The 20106-nt window shown below is 40.5% G+C and overlaps 1 protein-coding gene across 1 annotated transcript in view; it reads left to right on the top strand.

Moving 5' to 3' along the window:
* Positions 1-20106, top strand: part of pofut2 (protein O-fucosyltransferase 2) — a 45447-nt gene that overhangs the window by 13703 nt on the left and 11638 nt on the right. The window contains exons 6-8 of the mRNA XM_084309912.1: positions 14010-14135; positions 15978-16158; positions 18994-19117. Coding sequence (XP_084166038.1) covers positions 14010-14135; positions 15978-16158; positions 18994-19117 — 431 coding nt within the window. The remainder of the gene's footprint in view (positions 1-14009; positions 14136-15977; positions 16159-18993; positions 19118-20106) is intronic.

The following is a 20106-nucleotide window of genomic DNA, read 5'->3' as shown; positions in this document are numbered from 1 at the left end:
ATAGCGTTAGCGAAGTTAGCACACGCACACTGTGGGCCAGCCAGTGACTTTGGTGGTGTGTGCTATTGCACAGATGTGTGTCCCGTTCCCGTTTGCACACGCACATACACACACACACGCACATAGTAAGCCATCACTGGGAACGCTCAAAGGAAAGGGAGGCTGAGAATATCTGTGTCTATCTGTGTGTGTGTCTCGCTCTCTCTCCCTCTCTACATCTCTCTCTCCTGAACCTATTTCATTCAAAAGGAAGACATTGATGGACAGTAGCTATAGTATAAATTATAGCTCGGTTGTAGCTGTAACAGAATAATTGTATTAACTATTAACACTTTGATCGCCATGGTTAAATTCATAATTTACCATCCCTCGCCATCTCTATTTGTCTATGGAGAAGTTCCCCTTCTTTGCAGGGCTATAACTTTTTAAATTGTATTGCTAAATTGACATTATTATGGCCCATTCAATGTCTTATATCTATTGTTCAGGGTGTAGCAACGTTATACTTTTTCATTCACATATTCATACTAAAATACGGTCTAAAGTATAAGTATGTTTTTATCGTTTTCTGCAGCTTTCTCCAGAACTTGATTTATAGCCCTAAATGCATTATATTGATGATCAAATACAGTTTGGTAGGAATCTGTGCGAGATAAAAAATGTCAACTGGATGTGCTTCTAGGAGTTACTACGTATGATCTGATGTTGACCGGATGGGCGGGGGGTCGTTTATAATTCCGTGGGCAACGTTATATCATTCATCTAGTGTGGGTGATATGATCATCAGAGCAGTTAGTAAAGAACACGTTGGAAAATTTCGCTGGATCTTACCGTATCTTCCTCGCGCCGTTGGGCGATGAGCGTGGAGCAGAGATATTCATATTATGGGATGTAGAAATACCCGATCCATTTCCAGGTTGTATAATAGTATATACGTCCAAATCATGTTGTTTGTCGAGTTATTTGCAACCGATCGACATCCATTGTGTCAAGATGGAGTCCTGCTAATGATAGCGAGTGCCCGGACGAAATATGGGTGAGCACCACTTCATCCACATGACTTCCTGTTGGGCGATCTGCCGATCGGCCACCAGATGGCGCTCTTGAACCGTTAGAGAGTTGAGTGGAGCTCAAGCAGTATATCTCAGGTCCCCGGGGGAGAAATATGATTTCGATCAGATTTTTGAAATATTGATATCAAAGACGTGTTACGGCGTCTTCGGCAGAATGAGCATGGCGGGGAATGACGAGATACGGCGTTTCCGGCGATTAAAGTGTTAATTAACTATTATTCAATAACGTTTCAATTATAATTAATTAAATAATTGTATAAAGAATTTTCCATGTTCTGTCATCTAATAATATATTCCATTGCCTTTCCTATCTGTATCAAAGTCAAAATGTTGGTATCGTGACAACACTACAACATACAAAACCAGCTTGACAACCGATATCCTTTGCGTCTAGTAGGCATGGGCCAATTTGTGATTTTGGTGGTATGTGCTATTTGCACAGATGTTTATCCCTTAGTATGCACACGCACAGTATAATATGCATGTAATAAATAGTTTGTTAATAAACTGTGTTACTTGAACAATTTTCACTGTGCTCCTAAATTTCTTTGTGTGCTCCTAAATTTCTATTTAGATTTTATTTATTTAAATTTTATTTAGGAGCACATGTGAAAAAGGTTAGCGTACAGCCCTATATATGGAGACATTAACATTACGTTATCAAACATGGGGACGAAGACTGTAAAAAAAGTGTCGACAATGTTTTATAATCTTTATGTTAATTTTCATCATAACAATTCTGTGCCCCCGAAATACAAAAAAAGCCCCCGAATCAATTAAGGGGGACAAAAAAAGCCCTGGAAAAGAAATATTAATTTCTAACCCTGGCGCATAGTGTAACCCGACACTTCCTCAGACAGGTTTTGACTGCGAGGCACACAACCTGTGTAAACGCTCCGTGTGTGTGTTTGAGAGAAGACGGGTCCCTCTCTCCATCTCTCTCCCTCCCTGGAGAGAGAGAGAGAGGGACCCGTCTTCTCTCAAACACACACACGGAGCGTTTACACAGGTTGTGTGTAAGTGCTCCGTGCATCTGTGTGTCCCTCTCCCTCTCTCCCTCGCAGGCAGTCGGGAGCACCAGCATATCACTGTAATATCTTTGCGCATGCTCCCACGTGCACGCCCGTATTCCGATCCGTACAATAATAATCACAGAGGTATATATTGTCATTTGAAACAAGTTACCAATGCATTGTCCCGTGGGATTATGCCCCCCTGCGGCGAAATTAATTAGTATCCCCCTCAGGCCCACTCCACACGATCACGGGTATTTTTGACACCGTTTATTTTTTTATTCAAAAAAATTTAACTCTGTCCACACGACTGGTTTAAACCTCGCACAGAGTGACGTCATATACATGTAGTACAATGCCAAAGCAGTAGGTGGCGATGTAGTTCAAACATGAAGGCCATTTCAACCAACCAGAAGGGTTTAGGGTTAATACCGGAAACTGACCTGAAGCTGGAACAATTACATCCCTCCTTGCTCACAGCCAAACAATTCTACAGTTTGCAGCTAGAACAACGTGCAATAAACAAAAAAGGATACATTCACTGTGTGTTCTGCCTCATTTGAGGCAGAGTCTCACAAAAAGATCAGTGATTTTGTTAGCTTACATGCTAACGTAATAATGTGGTAACGTTAACGCTAGTAGATTTTATTTTATTTTATTTTATTAGGGATCCCCATTAGCTGGTGCGATAGCAACCAGCTAGTCTTCCTGGGGTCCACACACAAAAAAACATACAAAAACAATCACTATTGCAACAACAAAATTATTAAAAGTCAGTACACACAATGCATAATGAACCTACTGTAACAATTAAGATAGCTAAAATTACATTAGTGTAAAACAAAAACAAAAAATTACTTTACAGTTTAAGATTCTTTTTAAAAGTGAATCTACTGTAAATGCAGCAGAGGTTCCGAGGCAGGCCATTCCAAAGAGTTAATGCTCTAAAAATAAAAGATCTCCCCAAAGCGCTGGTTCTAGGACCTGGCAATTCAAGCTGCCCACTACTGGAACCTCTAGTGTAATGCTCGTGCACAGTATTACTAAAAACAATCTGATTATGTATAAAAACAGGAGTTTTACTGCTCATGACAAACTTCAACAGCACAAGTATATTAAAAGACAATCTATTTTCAACATTAAGCCAAGAGAGGTGGGCATGCATACGGCTCACATTAGACCTTAGTGAGCAGCCCAGTACCAACCGTGCTGCCCTGTTCTGGACCACCTGGAGCTTCCTGAGGTCACCACTGGCAGCAGATGACCACATCGCAGAGCAATAGTCAAGATGACATAAAACTAAACTTTGCACTATCTGACATAAAAGGGGACGGGCAACAAAAGAAGCACATTTCCTGGAAATACCAATTGCTCTTCCCATTTTTAAAACAATATAATTAATATGCTGAGACCAAGACAGAGTGCAATCCAGCATCACTCCAAGGAGTTTAGTACTTTCAACTTGTTGAACTGCTGAATTACACAAGTTTAAATGAAGCTTTGGATTTGTAGATAACCTGTGCCTTGTTCCCAGCACAATACATTTAGTCTTGGAGATATTAAGGACAAGTCTATTACATACTACCCAGTCATGCACAACTTTAAGTTCTCTACTCAAAACTTCATTAAGTACATTGCATGATAGTGCAGCGTAATACAATGTTGAATCATCTGCATAAAGAACTGTTGTAGCACATTTGGTAGCCCAAGATAGGTCATTACAGTAAATACAGAGAATGAATGGATGCAAACGTTATTTAACACATTGCAGAATGGGTACAATACAATACGGCTCAATACAAACAATTGTTAAGGGGATGCAGTCTGGACTGGGTTCCTTATAACAATAACTTGACAACACATGAGTTTAGTTTAGCCGCAGCTCCAGGTTTACTCTGGTCAGGTCAGGAATGCGACAACATCAGTCGATCACAACACTCTTCAACACAGACGATACGTTTTGAAAAAAAGTTTGTTACAATCATTTTCATATAACGCTACTTGGGACAGCTCTGCTGTAAACACTGGAAGTAACCTCGGTTTCTATGCCCACATGCAACCACTGCAACCGGGATGTGCGCAAAACTTCACCCTGGACTCCGGTTTTCAAAGACCGCGGTTGCAGTGTAGCAAAATCCCGGTTGTGTGTGGGCGAACAGTGCAACTGCGCACATACAATCACGGTTACATTAAACCCAGCGTTCGTGTAGACAGCCCCTCAGTCTCTCTCTATCTCTCTCTGTGCCAGTCCCAGACTCGCGGACTGTGTGGATGACTGTGCTTATGGGCGGAGCCAGGCCAACACAGCCTGAAATCCAAAGTGAGACAAATGTGCCTTTTGAGTACTTGATTAGAAATATAAAACAATGAATTTTTTTGAATAAAACCTTACAGATGTGTTCAATAGACTCACAGGAATTGTGTAAAGTTGCCCAAATAGTGCTAGGAATAGCAATGCATGTCTCCTTTAAAAACATGTGTGGAGGGTGTCTTTAAAACCCCCATCAGGGCTCTTTTTGACCATCTACTGTAAATGTGGGGTATAGTTACACATATCATTGAAGAGTTTGTCACATAGAGCTTTCATAACCCATTGTAAATCAGAATACGGGTTGCTTTCAGCTGCACTATTTTGTGTCCTAAAGTTAAGTTAATTGGAATGCTTACTAGGAGGGACAGAAAATGTGTGCTGCAAAATGGCGTGAAGAGGACATTTTTGTGACATCACCTGAAAACAAAGGATAGGTCTGGTTTACAGTGGTGGCTGCTGACCAAATTTTTTGGTGAAGCACAAATTATTATATTATAATTTAAATTATATTTTTAAAACATCCCCCAATGTGTGTGTCAGTGGTGGCTGGTGAGAGGACGGGAGAGACACTCACAGCTTTACTCCAAAGACACAATACAAGTCAATAATGTATCACCAGATCAATCAGAGTGGTTATGACAACTACAGCAGGCACATACCCAATAGCATTGATTAGGCAACTACAGTACAGCTACAGCACACACAGATTTGGATGGAGTCAAACGCACACATTTCAGCACTATAGGAAATTAACAGCCACCGACACACACGCGCACACACACACACACACACACACACACACACACACACACACACACACACACACACGCACTATACTGGCCACAGCGGACCAGAGCACAGCTATTTGTGTCTGTGCACAGCGATTTGTGCCACATGTATAGATTTTCATTTTCCAGATTATTCCAGATTGCGAAAGTACAGAATGTAAGTTTTCAAATGATGTGTCATATTTTTTTTTATCTGAAAATGTTTTGAAGAAGATTTTGATCATTTAAATATTGTAAATCAGTCTGTTTTCTAGAACACTAAGGCCATGGTTACACAGTTTTTTTTTGTTTTGTTGCTGAATAATTACGTTTGCTGTCCTAGTTAAATAGAAATGCCGTTTTGGCAGGATAACGCGTTGCCCTACTGACAACGCTGAAATTGTGTTTCCGTTTTGGATACTCGCCAAAACTCGCCGACAACGTGTCATGTAATCTGCGCGGAGCCGTTGTTGCTCAACGCCCATGCGCAGTAGATACCGACATCTGCGTGCCCTCACCAACGTCCGGTGACGACAGAGCTGTCCCAAATAGCTGCAGCTACCATGTGTTGTCAAGTTATTGTTATAAGGAGCCTAGTCCAAGCTACAACAGTCTGCATTCCCTTAACAATTGTTTGTATTGAGCCGTATTGTATTGTACCCATTCTGCAATCTGTTAAATAAAGTTTACATCCATTCATTCTGCTAGCATTAACGATTGCATGAGCAGCTGGCTAACGTGAGCTAACGTTAGCTACCAGACCCTGTTAGCTCAGAGCTCCTCTTTCAATCTTAACAAGCATTAAACGAAATGGCCCAGTCATCTATTCACCTTTGTTTAATACATGAGGCGTTGTCTAATGTTATCTAGCTACTGATAGCTGCTGATATCATCAGTTTGGTGCTGGCTGGCTAACGTGAGCTAACGTTAGCTGCTAGCCACAATGCTATACTGTTATAATGGCATATCCCTATCGCGTTAGCATGTAAGCTAACAAAATCGGCGACGATGAGACTAAACTCCGCTCTTGGTGGTCAATTGTGTTGATGTTAGTTTTGTTTCATCAACAAATGAGAGGCAGAACACACAGTGAATGTATCCGTTTTGTTTATTGCAGTTTCTTTGCTGAAAAATAAATGCTACATTGGCTAAATGGCTAACGCGAGGCATTTAACACTTTGACTGCCGGAAAACGCTTAAAAGCGTAATTCCCGGCCATGCTCAAGTTGCTGGAGGACGCTTTACAGCGTCCTTATATCAATATTTCAAAAATCTGCGATCGGATTCATATTTCCCCTCCGCTGGCCTGAGATCCACCAGGAGGACCCACTGAGCTCTCTGGCGGTTCAGGAGCGCCATCTGGTGGCCGATCGGCGCAATCGCCAAACAGGAAGTGCTATGGAGGTTGTGCTGGTCGGCCGTATTACTTCCGGGCACTCTGTTTGGCTACCGGGACTCGATCTCGACACAATACATAGCGATCGATTGCCAATAACTCGATAAACAACATGATTTGGACATATATACTATTATACAAGCTGGAAATGGACCCGATATTTCTACATACCATAATAGGTAAATGACTGTTCCACGCTCATCGCCCAACGGCGCGAGGAGGATACGGTAAGATTCAGCGTTATTTTTTATCGTATTCCATATAAACTGTTATGATGAACATATCACCCACACTAGATGAATGATATAACGCTGCGATAACGCTGCCCACGGAATTATAAACGATCCCCCGCCCATCCGGTCATCATCAGATCATACGTAGATCATTCTAGAACAGGGGTCGGGAACCTATGGCTCGCGAGCCATATATGGCTCTTCTGGTGACGGCATATGGCTCCCAGAAATTTGAGTAAAATTTTTTTTTTTTTTTTTTTTTTTTTTTTAATACTTGTGACATTTCTTAATAATACTGTCATTTTAAAGTAAACAGAAATTAGTTTTGAAGATACAGCTAATAGTATCTGTAGCTGAAGATATAGCGAGCAGAGCTGGCGAGGGAACACAAGTGGACAGAAATAAAAAATCTTCAACCTGAAGACCAGCTGATTCTTAAAACTTGGAACGAGCTTCCTGTGACATACTGTACCACACAATGCAGCGTGAGTATTGCCGTATTGACCATGTTTGGCTCTACATATGCATGTGGGCAGTCATTCTCGCATATGAGGAACATTAAGACCAACCTACGCTCACGTTTAACTGATGGAAGCCTCAACGCCTGCATGAAGCTCAATCTCACCACGTATGAACCAGATTACAAGGCCATCAGCAAAACCATGCAGCACCAGAAGTCGCATTAAAAGTAAGACATATTTAATTTATTATATGTTAAAAATACTATATGGCTCTCAATGAAATATATTTAGAAATATTTGGCTTTTATGGCTCTCCCAGTCAAAAAGGTTCCTGACCCCTGTTCTAGAAGTACGTCCAATTTAAATTTTTTATATTGCCCCGATTGCCATCAAACTGTATTTCATCATCAATATAATGCATTTGGGGCTATATATCACGTTCTGGAGAAAGCTGCAGAAAGAGATGAAAACATACTTATACATTAGACCATACTTTACTATGAATATGTGAATGAAAAAGTTTAACGTTGCTACACAATGAACAATACATATAGGACTTTGAATGGGCCCTAATAATGGCAATGTAGCAATAGAATTAAAAAAGTTATAGCCCTGCAAAGAAGGGGAATTTCTCCATAGACAAATAGCGCTGGCAATCCAGTCATTTTCCGGATTTCTGGCCGGCACCCATAGTGTTAAAGATGGTGGTTTGTTGCTTTTTTGCAGGAAGTGTATTGCCACATTAAATGTTTCTGATTGGTTGAAAATTGCCTTCATGTTCGCCACCTACTGCCACCTACTGCTTTGCCATTGTACTACATCACTGTGCTCAGGAGGCAAAACCAATGTCTAACATGCCTGCCATTACGTTGCGTTCTGGAAAGCGAAACTGACCTTGAAAACGAAACGAAAATACCCCTGTGTGTAACCGCAGCCTAAGGGGAGAAATCGTCGCTCAAAGATTTCACACTTCTGCTAGTTTGAGCTGGGCGTCAACAATACCCCTCCCATCTGAATAGCATTAACATAATTAAGTGCTGTCACAGGAATGCTGTCATGACTGAAATAGCTGTTAAACACAGTTACATAGTGGTGAGAGCACTAACTATAATCATAGTGAGATACTGGTTAGAGCACTAACTTACACACAGTCATCATATCCCTCCTAGTTACACACAGTCTTCATATCCCTCCTAGTTACACACAGTCCTCATATCCCTCCTAGTTACACACAGTCTTCATATCCCTCCTAGTTACACACAGTCCTCATATCCCTCCTAGTTACACACAGTCCTCATATCCCTCCTAGTTACACACAGTATTCATATCCCTCCTAGTTACATACACACAGTCCTCACCATGCTACATGTCATTTACATTTAGTAATTTAGCTGATACTTTTATCCAAAGTGACTTACATGTTCTGTACAACAACTCTGGCAGTTAAGGGTAAGTTATATTGTTCATGAAACAGTGTTGAACTTGAGTTAAGTTTTTTTTTTTTTTTTTTTTTTTTTTAACTTTGGCCATTCCGCTGGCTCTTTTTGCGTTTTATCGCTTTTTCTCTGGTCAAGTGTGACCGACAGAAACAGGTTGAATGGGGGTACAGATGGGGGGAAGACACTCTGAGAAAGTTACGGCTTTGTCCGGGAATCGAACTTGCTACCCCAGATCCGTGACGAGCACGGTTGTCCCCGGCGCCCAAATAGCGCTCGAGGTACGCGGTGAGCTACTGGAGCTCCCCTAACTTGAGTTAAGTTTAAAGGGGAACTATCTTATAAATGGCCTTTTTGAGTGTTTAGCATTGTTTCCTAGCTATGTGAACTTATATTAATATGATCTATGTCTCAAAATTCTCATATTGGCGCATTCTTCCAATTCTCCTCTCACAATATTCACCCTCACTGAACTGAGTCGTTTGAAAATGTGCCTATATGTGATGTCATATAGTCACTGCTGCATGTTAATGTTGAGATAGACGACGACGCGCCGCAGTGGTTTAGGTGGCACCTGCAGCCCAGGCTCAAAACAGCTCGAAATCTTGAGGTAGAAAAATGCTGTTTTTGAGGACTTGATTAGAAATACAAAACGATGAATAAAAAAAATATATATATTACAGAGGTGTTCCATAGACTCACAGGAATTGTGTAAAAGTGCCCAAATAGTGAAAGAAATAGTAAAATAGTTCCCCTTTAAGTTAAGTTTATTTAAAAAAAATAATTAAGTGTATGAATCTTAAGGTGCAGGGAGTGTGTGTGTGTGTGTGTGTGTGTGTGTGTGTGTGTCTAATAACAAGTATACTATAATCACAGGTGTATTATAATTAAGGTGCAGGGTCCATGTGTGTGGCTTGTATCCAATAGCAATAGTCCATGTATCTTGTGTGTGTGCGTGTGTTTACACCCAAAGTTTTACACTGACCTTTTCCTGAGCTTGACCTTCATGGGTTTGTGATGGATTATTTGTTAGTGGGTATTTCAAAGTACCTCATATTTGGTACCATTTTGAAGCTAACAACTAGGGTTTTCCAATGATATAAAATATGTGTATGATTATCATCATTATTATTGTTATTATTCTTCATATGTAGTAGAACTTGAACTTGTTGAACTTGAATTTGAAGATAAAAATGAATTTAAGCATTTTCCTTACTTGGTATTAAAAAATAAACAGATTAGAAATCGCATCTATTGTTCAAAAGTTATGAATGAATTAGTGATATGAAATATGATTTAAAAAAAACGTATTTTTTCTTTTTTATATTAATTCATAAAATAATCTAATGTGTGTGTTGAAATGTGTCTTCAAATTTACCCTGTTCTCTTCCTAGAGCCTTGTTTTCCTCCATGTCCTCTGCCTCCTTTCTGCCTCCATATACGGCATGAGTCTTGTCTCATCTCAGCCTACTCCCTGGCCGTGTTGAACCGCACATCTCGGGGAACTGCACATCACATCGGCCTATTTTGTCCGATCTGGGCCGATAAAGTGAAATATATTATATATCGAGTAATGAATAAACTAAATACATCACATGTGGCTATTTGAAAATATTCCTTTCGCTAAATAAATACATCAATTATGCATCGGCAAAGCTTGTTAGTGCACAGCTAATCCCGGCCATTTACAACCACTTTTGGACTTTTAGAGTGAAAAGCATTACCAAAACGTCCGGAAAACCCTCACGGGAGCATTATAGACTGTCATACAAATGTACAAATGCTATAAGGTGGCCAAAAATGCGCTATAAACAATACTTTGCGTCGTCGTTTCTTGCGCCAGCTTTTGTTAGCCAGCATTAGCCTTCATTAACGTGGGTGGGGTGGCAGAGCTAATGCTGGATACCGAGTCAGGCTCCTCTCACGCTGGGTAAAAAATCACCACAGCCTGGTGATTTCCAAACATTCTTTTTCTAAATGAAAACATTACCAAAAACATTGAAAAAACCTCACGGAAGCACTATAGACTGTCATACAAATGTACAAATGCTATAATTTTACCAACAATTACGTATACATTGTACTTACGTCGGTACAAAAAAAGGATCACTGGTGATGACATCACATGAGATGGTGATTGGTGTCAAAACGGTGTAAAGCTGTCAATGATTCAAGCCCCATTCAAATGAATGACGAAGCCGGGCCTCACGGGTGTGGCTCTAGATTGCCATATAATCCAATCAAAGTAGCTTTTTGGCGTTCATTCACTTACATTGTGTAGTGAGGCCGGGCCTTATACAATGCAAGTGAATGGAACTTGGAATTTCTGTTTTAACGGATCAGAATAACCCATATGTGAAGAAAGAAAAATTCACTGGCATTTTTTTTCCACAGAGGAAAATATTAGGGGTGTAACGATGCATCAATTAATCGAAATGCATAGATTCTAATGTGACGATTCAACTGCATCGATTTGAAAATGTTAGAATCGATTATAATCTAAATGAATCGAGAAAAAAATATATATATATATTTTTTTTAATGTTTTTTTGTGTGCGTATTGTTTTTATTTACCTATAGTCCATTCATGCTGAGTGAATCAGTTCCCCCAACCACATTTGTGTATAAATCTTAGAAAATTAATCAAATCGAATTGTGGTAAAATGAAGAGATTTCATAATGCATTGAATCATTGCCTGAATAATCGTAATCGAAATTAATCGTTATGAGGTCGCATCGTTACACCCCTAGAAAATATACCTTTCTAATGAAAATAAATATAAATAATTTATTTTATTTTATTATGTAATGTGTGTTACGTTTTTGTCTGTCTATTACTAGTGAAGCACTGCTTCACGAGTATTCATACAGAAACCTCCACTTTACACCAATGTATACAAACATTACCAATATAATCAAACCTTTTACAGCCACAAAATACAACAAATACAATTATATATTCACGTTTACCTGTAGTGTAGTTAGTGAAAACCATTCCTTTTTTTATTTTTATTTTTTTGTGGTTCATTTACTTTTGATTTATGGATTGGGCCTTTAACTTCATGTATTGGTGGATGCAGAATTCCAATCCCATTTTGCCGGGTTTCAGTGGATAAAGATTATTGAGATTAGTGATGGCGAGATGAAGCTTCATGAAGCATTGAGGCTTTCCATCCAATAGTACCACACATGTGTTGAAGCTTCATGGTGTATTTGCTCTACTGTGCCATCAAGTGGACAATAAATGTAGAACAGGCAGAGTGATGATGATGCCAATAAACAAATAATAATGTGTCTGTTTTTCTAACAGAATGATGGCAGGGACAGAGGAGAAAGTGCTTGTGTTACTACAACATTCTATAATTTAATATAGTGTGTTTTTCTAACAGAATGATGGCAGGGACAAGTGCTTGCTTCATTCATTTTTATTCAGAAAAAGCAACTCAAAATCGACATGCCATCCTGCATTTGGATCATACAGATGTGATCAGATTAGGCACAGCAAGTTAGACATTACAGCAAGTTTATATGTAACGGAGATGATATCATATGGTCACCTTTTTTGCGTTGTGTTTAACTTTCTTCGATGCCCCGAGGGAGTTTAGAACCCGGGTCTGCCGTGACACGGGCGACAGGTGACGGCACAGACCGCTACACCAAGGTGAATTCACTCTTCATGACGTGTAAAGTGTGTCTTTTTAAGTGGAGTGAGTTTAACTCGCAGTACCGCTACTCGCCAGTCACTTCACAACGCTTGAAGTCCATCGTGACTGACAGTGCCTCGCGCTACCATCTGTTATATATATGTTGGGATTATTAGGATACACATTTATTTGTCTTTCCCAGTACTCCACGGGATTCTCCAACGCAAAGAAACTCGTAATGAATTCCTATGTCGACACTTGTGTTGCGGGGATGTTCCGGGGAACATAGGGATGATCCCGTGTTGGAGACGCGTTGCACACCAACCCCGAAGCCATTTCCTGAATCAGTGACGCGGAGTGAGGCTTCGCGGGCGGTACACCCCCGACCGAGGCTTCGGACGTCATCAGTACGTCACCTGATACGCGCTTCGATACAGGCTCCACATAAAAAAAGCTGGATTGCTCGACACAAGCTCCGAAGCCTCGCTTCAAACGTCACATCACTAATTGAGATACTATGCGTTTCTCTCCATTAGATGGATGTGTGTGAAAAAAGACACCTGTTTGCTTTGATTTGATTTCTGACACATGGTGCTTGGTATAGCATTTTAGTATTGGAGGCATTTTGACACAAAATACCATGTTTTAACCTCATATAAGCCTGACGATTGTGGCCGACCCCTACCACCCCGGTCACAACCTGTCATTGAGTCATTCCCCTCTGGCAGGAGGCTGCGGTCCATCAGGGCCAAAACCTCATTCTAACTAGTGTATATAATTGTATAATTGACCACATCTGCCCAGTTGCACAGCACTGGCCTACTCCTATTCCTATTTAATTTTTACTTATAATTGTACTAATCTATCTATTGAGCTATATTTAATTTAGTTTATATCCCACATAATTGTATTCAACCTCTTGTCGTACAGCCCTGGCCTATATGTTATTTCATAAATATATTATTCTATTGTGCTTAATTTAGCTCATATTTCATTTTATTTTACTCCACCACTTTATTGTGTTATCTGTCTGTTAATGTCTGTCCGCTAATGTCGCACCAGTAACGTCCAAAGCAAATTCCTTGTATGTGATAAAAGTATACTTGGCAATAAAGACTATTCTGATTCTGATACCACACACACCCATATAATTTCCGTCTGATATCAGCCTGATACCACACACACACGCCAGTATCATTTCAGCCTGATATCAGTCTGATACCACACACACACACATATCATTTCAGCCTGATATCAGTCTGATACCACACACACACACATATCATTTCAGTCTAATATCAGCCTGATACCACACACACACACACACACACACCAGTATCATTTCAGCCTGATATCAGTCTGATACCACACACACACACATATCATTTCAGCCTGATATCAGTCCGATACCACACGCACGCACACACACACACCAGTATCATTTAATCCTGATATCAGCCTGATACCACACACACACCAGTGTCAGTATTGGTACATCCCTAGATGAACGTGTCGGATGAATTGAAAATGGGGGACCCTGATGTAAACAAGACTAAAGTCTTTCTCTCGTCTGCATTCCCTTAACAATTGTGTGTATTGAGCTGTACTGTATTGTACTGTAATTTTCAATCAATTCAATCAATCAGCTTGTTTGTGTCGTCTGTATCCCATCTAGACTCGCCGCAGCATGGTCTTTGCTAAACACCTGAGGATCATAGGAAACGACTTCAGAGCCAAGTACCTCAACTCTACAGACGACAGAGACCATACTGTGTACCAGGAGGACTGGACTCGCATGAAGGTCTCCAAATTAGATTTTAGTTTGTTTCTTTGTTTTGACCCCATAACCTTTCCTCTAGTGTCACCATCAACCCAAACCTTCAATGTCCAAATAAGTGCATCTCTTGAAGCTGTTAGTCGTACTGTCACAAATTATACTCAGAGACGCAGCCTCTCATGGACAACACATCTGCCTTAAGGACCTATGATGTCTGCCATATTGGATTTTACAGCATTTTTATTCTTAAACTTCTTCTCAGATGTAAATCATCTCTGTTACTCCAGTGTTATCTAGTGCAGGGGTTCCCAACCTTTTTTCCCCCAGGGACCCCCAAACATCTCTGATGAAATTCCTGGACCCCCCTCCTAATAAAATACCATAAAATACTTTTTTTTGTAATTTTAATAACAAACTGCTTATACACAGGCATATGCATCATAATTAGACCCACTATGCTTCTTTGACTTGTGCCTTCAATCAACAAATCTCATCTTGCACCATATGTATTTCAAAATGTTGGCCAATATTCAAATCCTGTATTCATCCTCTCAAATCAGGCCCTAATGGTGAACGGTTTGCATTTATGTTGAATGAAGTAAGAATCCACTGCAGTAAAAATATCCTCACCTCGAGTGGTGGTAGTAAGGTTGACTGACATGAGAATGTCCTGCTTCAGATCCTCATTTTCGATATACTGCACATAAACGATGAGCACAGCCTCGTCTGCGACAGTTGTAGTTTCATCAAGTTGTATGGCAAATGGACCCTTTCTAAGCTTTTCTGACAGCTGCTGCTCGCAATCACTTGACATCTTATCAATTCGGTCTTTCACTACATTGTTCGAGAGTGGTACTGATTTTAGTTTATCCGCCACCTGTGGGCCGCACAGTTTCTAAACCATTTTGATGCAGGCTGGTTTGATGAGCTGCTCGCCAATATTGTGCGGTTTCTTTGCTTTTGCAATTAAAAGCGAACACTCAAAGGAGGCTTCGGTAGCCTTCTGTAAATCACTGCCACCCCTGCTCCACGCTACTCTAACATCAACGGGCTTGTTCGCCTTGAGAGACTGTTCTTTCCTCCGAAAAAAGTCCGGATCCTTCCCAACGGTTTCTGGGTGCTTAGACGCCTGATGTCTCTTCAGCTTGCTGGGCTTCAGGCTCGAGTTTGCCAACTTTTCTCCACAAATCACACACTCAGGTCGTTTGTCTGGTCCCTCAGTGAAGCCCATGGTGATGTAATTTTCGCGATTGCTGTAGGTCCTAACTTTTTTTGCAGATGAGCTGCCGTCATCTCCTTTTCGTTTGTCACACATTTTCGCCTCTGGCGGCTGACTGCAGACGAGCCGAGAAAGTTAACTAGCGTGCTAGGCTAGCTACGGAAAGTGATACAGTCAACTGATTCGCGTTTTAGCGGCTACCCGGTAGCCTACTGTTAACGTTCAAAAATCATGTCTAGATGTTTATTTATTTATCTTTATTTTTTATTGTAGTGGAGAGACTATTCATGCTTCTGATGATAAAAATATGCTAATTAAATATTTATCTGAAAGAAAGAAAAAAACGAAAAAAAAAAAGAAAAGAAAAATTACCTCAAATCATCTGTGGTCTGGCGGACCCCAGTTTGGGAATCACTGATCTAGTGGTAGCTCAGTCCAAGAATGAAAACACATCTCCATCCTATTTTCTGTTATTTTTATTTTTTTTGTGGGGCTACACATTTTTTAGGGTTGACAACTTAGGGAATATGTTAGGGTCTTTATATATATTAAATTAATTAACTGATTGAATGCCTATCAATTGTCCAGCCTTTGGGATTGGGCCTTAATAAACTGGTGCTCTTTTCATGGGGCGGGTTGGTATCCAGGTCAAGCTGGGCTCTGCTGAAGGCGGGCCGTACCTTGGGGTCCACCTACGCAGGAAGGACTTCATCTGGGGCCACAGAGAGGACGTCCCCAGCCTTAAAGGGGCCATCAAAAAGATCCACAGCCTGATGAAGAAGCACAAACTTGACAAGGTGTTTGTCGCCACGGACGCAGATGAGGACGGTAACTAATGACGCAACTACACACACACACACGTTCTAATGCAGGGGTTCTCAAAACCTTTTTATACCAAGACTCCATTTTATTTAGGATTGTTTTTGGTGACCCCACACTTAACACTTTCAGCGCCATAAGCTGTCCCCATCTCTGCCGCTAGAAGGCCATCTTAAAATGGTAATTTCCGCTGTGTTTCACGATGTTTGCAGAGCTGTGTGTGTGTGTTCTGTATTATAGCTGTGGAGACAATGGTGTGGCTCATTTGACAGACACTACTTGTAGTCCAACATGGAAACAAATAGTTTCTACACACTGTAGTTTGTAGTTTATTAGATGCTAAACATTGTGCATTTCCAAGATAATCCAGTATTTTTCCATAGATCACGAGATAAAACGTGTTATGTCCTGTTACGTTCAATCCTACAATATGGCTCGTTTAGGCCTTGAACGTAAAGTGGTGGACACAGGACAAGACGTGAGTTATCAAAAATAACAATTTATTTGGACAGCTAATTTAATGAACAAAAAAGACGGGGAGCTGGGTGCTCCAGACTCCCAAAGCTCAGGACATGAATAAAGAAAAGCACATGGTCCAAAGTTTAAGTAGCAAAAATGGACAAACAGCAAAAAGGCCAAAATGGTGAAAAGGCAGTGAGCACAAAATTAGGTCTTCAGGTTAGGCCTCTGGAGAACCAGTGATGACTGACGAGCGACAGCTGCGAGAGAGAGCACGAACTAGAACCTTCTTCTTCTTCTTCTTCTTCTTCTTCTTCTTCTTCTTCTTCTTCTTCTTCTTCTTCTTCTTCTTCTTCTTCTTCTTCTTCTTCTTCTTCTTCTTCTTCTTCTTCTTCTTCTTCTTCTTCTTCTTCTTCTTCTTTTCTATTTTTTGGCGGTTGGCAAACACTTTCGACGAGCATTACCGCCATCTACTGAAAAGGAGTGTGGACCTGGATGTCCTAAATCCTATAAAATAGTTCTCAAAAAATAAAACAAACTCCATACACACTTCCCCAGAATTCCTTTGCAAAATATCAACAATTTTAAGTGCTATCTTTTCCCTCTTCAAATCCCTAATAAGACCTTTCCTTTGCCTTTGATACAATGAACACTGTTCTACCACATGTTCTACCGTTTCTAGACTGCAGCCTGCACTCTGCTTTTGTAGGGCGTGGTGCCTCATCACCACACCTGTGGCAAATTAGAAAAGCGGCCATTTTAACTACAAGCTAAATTACAACCGAAAGAAAACAGTGTGTCAATCAAACCACCAATTAGTGACAACACACTACTACCACAATGTGAATATGCACCACAGACAGTAAGTATCCCTCCACCATGTGAAAGTACTGCGTAACACCCCCACACCGAAAATGTATGTTCCTCTCCCAACTATAGCCCAAAGAAACTATCACCAAGAGAATGAACATAAATAAATAAGGGGATACTTACCAACCGTACCTATATAAAAATGTGACTAACATATGTGTAGTGCCTGTACTGTGTTGAGTGTGAGCCCCGGTCAAGAGTCACACTCAACTGTACACCAAAAAGAAAAAACTGTGACCCACGAATTTGGAATTGCCGTGAGTCACTACCACAAAGTGATAATGGGTCGGCCCCTGTCGAACACGACCTTTAACTCTGTCGAGTGCTCCCTACTGTGGAACATTCGACAATGTTGTTTAAAACAAAAAACAACACTGCCCCGACTAGGGCTGTAACGATTAGTCGACATAATCGACGACGTCGATCATAAAAACTCGTCAACGCAGAATTTTTGCGTCGATGTGTTGTGGATAAAAAAAATATTAATTTTTTTTTTTTTTTTTATAATTTTTTTTTGCACTACCTTTCTTTGTGAAAGTGGCTTCTCAGCTCTGGTCCAGCTGAAGACAAAGCAGAGGAACAGATTGGACATTGAGCATGACCTCAGAGTTGCTTTGTCTACCATCACCCCAGACTTTGAGACTCTTGTCAGGAGCAAACAACATCCCCAGTTATCCCATTAGTTCCCTGGGATGTTAAGCTAAGAAATCTGCTAAGAAGGATATATTATTATTATTATTATTATTATTATTATTATTATTATTATTATTATTATTATTATTATTATTATTATTATTTTATTTCATTGTGTTTTTAGCCTTAGTTGCACTTTTGTTGCAACCCCAGTTATCCCATTAGTTCCCCCAAACTTACTGTCGGTCTGTTATTTTAAGCTAAGTAAGAAGTCTGCTAAGAGCCCGGAAAAGGTGTGACAGAAATAATCGTTAGATTAGTCGACTAATCGAAAAAATAATCGACAGATTAGTCGACTACCAAAATAATCGTTAGTTGCAGCCCTAGCCCCGACTCTCGGGCAAATGAGACCCCACAAAAGGTCCCTCCACTGTGGTAATTGGCTGGAGTGGAGCAGGCCTATTCTCCTCTGAGGCGTAAGACCTAGAAGTTAATCCACCCACCAACAGAGCATCACAAAACAAAAACTTTACTTTAACAGGTCTCTCCACCGATACAGACCTGCCAAAAAGAGGCATTCAACTGGAAACGTGTAAATCAGTGAACGGCACTGAATCTGTTAATATCTCCAGGGCATTTTATTTCTAGTGGGGATTTTTCCAGAGCTCCAGGTTGACCCTTTTTAGATCAGAGGGAAAATTGGTCAAAGGAGGTTTCACTCTAGAGGTGAGGAAGTGGTGTATATATAAAAAAAAAAAGTTAAAAAACATTTAAAAATAACTTTCTATTACAGTAGCCTCCAGTCAAAATGTGCAAAATACAAAAACGACCAATTGAATTGCATGTAATGAAACCCTGCTCACAAAGTCATGTCCTTTGCAGAGCTGGAGATGCTGAAGCGGCTGCTGCCTGAGATGGTGCGTTTCGAGCCCACCTGGGAGGACCTGGAGCTCTTCAAAGACGGAGGCGTGGCCATCATCGACCAGTGGATCTGTGCACACGCCAGGTACAGACCCCTCCTCGCTTTCCACTCTCCCCACTGTTTCCAGTTACACCACTCACACGTGGAGTTGGTTTGTGTTGTGGCACAGGCGCTCAACGTCTCACTCGGTGCGTGAAGTGGTGTAATGAGTGAATGTACATCCGTATCACACTAGGGTGATGATGTGTCGACTAAATGACCCACTTTCCACATGTTCTCCGTGTCGGCAGTAATAGTAGTAATCAGACATTTACGTTACTGTTTGCCAAATTCAAAACGTTACTGTTTGCCAAAATAGCCTATTCAAATGATACTGTTTGACAAAATAGCCTATTCAAATGTTACTGTTTGCCAAATTAGCTTATTCAAAATGTTACTGTTTGCCAAAATAGCCTATTCAAAACCTTACTGTTTGCCAAAACAGCCTATTCAAAACCTTACTGTTTGCCAAAATAGCCTATTCAAAATGTTACTGTTTGCCAAATTAGCCTATTCAAAACCTTACTGTTTGCCAAAATAGCCTATTCAAAATGTTACCGTTTGCCAAAATAGCCTATTCAAATTGTAACTGTTTCCCAAAATAGCCTATTCAAAACCGTTCTCTTTGCCAAAACAGCCTATTCCAAACATTACTGTTTGCCAAAACAGCCTGTTCCAAACGTTACTGTTTGCCAAAACAGCCTGTTCAAAACGTTACGGTTTGCCAAAATAGCCTATTCAAAATGTTAGAAATAAAATAAAAACTAACGGTACTGTTTTCCAAATGGGAGAGTTTTTTTTATTTTGTAAACCATTGAAATAAGGAGGCGGACGTTTACTCTTTTTACAGAGGTTGCTAGGTGTCACTGCTAGCTGCTCCCCTATAATTAGGAATAGAAAAGCCTGTACCTTGTTTATTGAAGATCGAGCTGCATAATGAGTTTGATTGATTGATTGAAAACTTTATTAACAGATTGCAGAATGGGTACAATACCTAATCTCGAACCGGCCGGCGCGTTCACACCGGGATTAAT

The sequence above is a fragment of the Notolepis coatsorum genome (genome assembly GCF_963971535.1).
Source record: "Notolepis coatsorum genome assembly, chromosome: 3".
NCBI classification, from domain to species: Eukaryota; Metazoa; Chordata; class Actinopteri; order Aulopiformes; family Paralepididae; genus Notolepis; species Notolepis coatsorum.
Note: the sequence above shows the minus strand (reverse complement) of the source record. Positions and strands in the feature narration are given on the sequence as shown.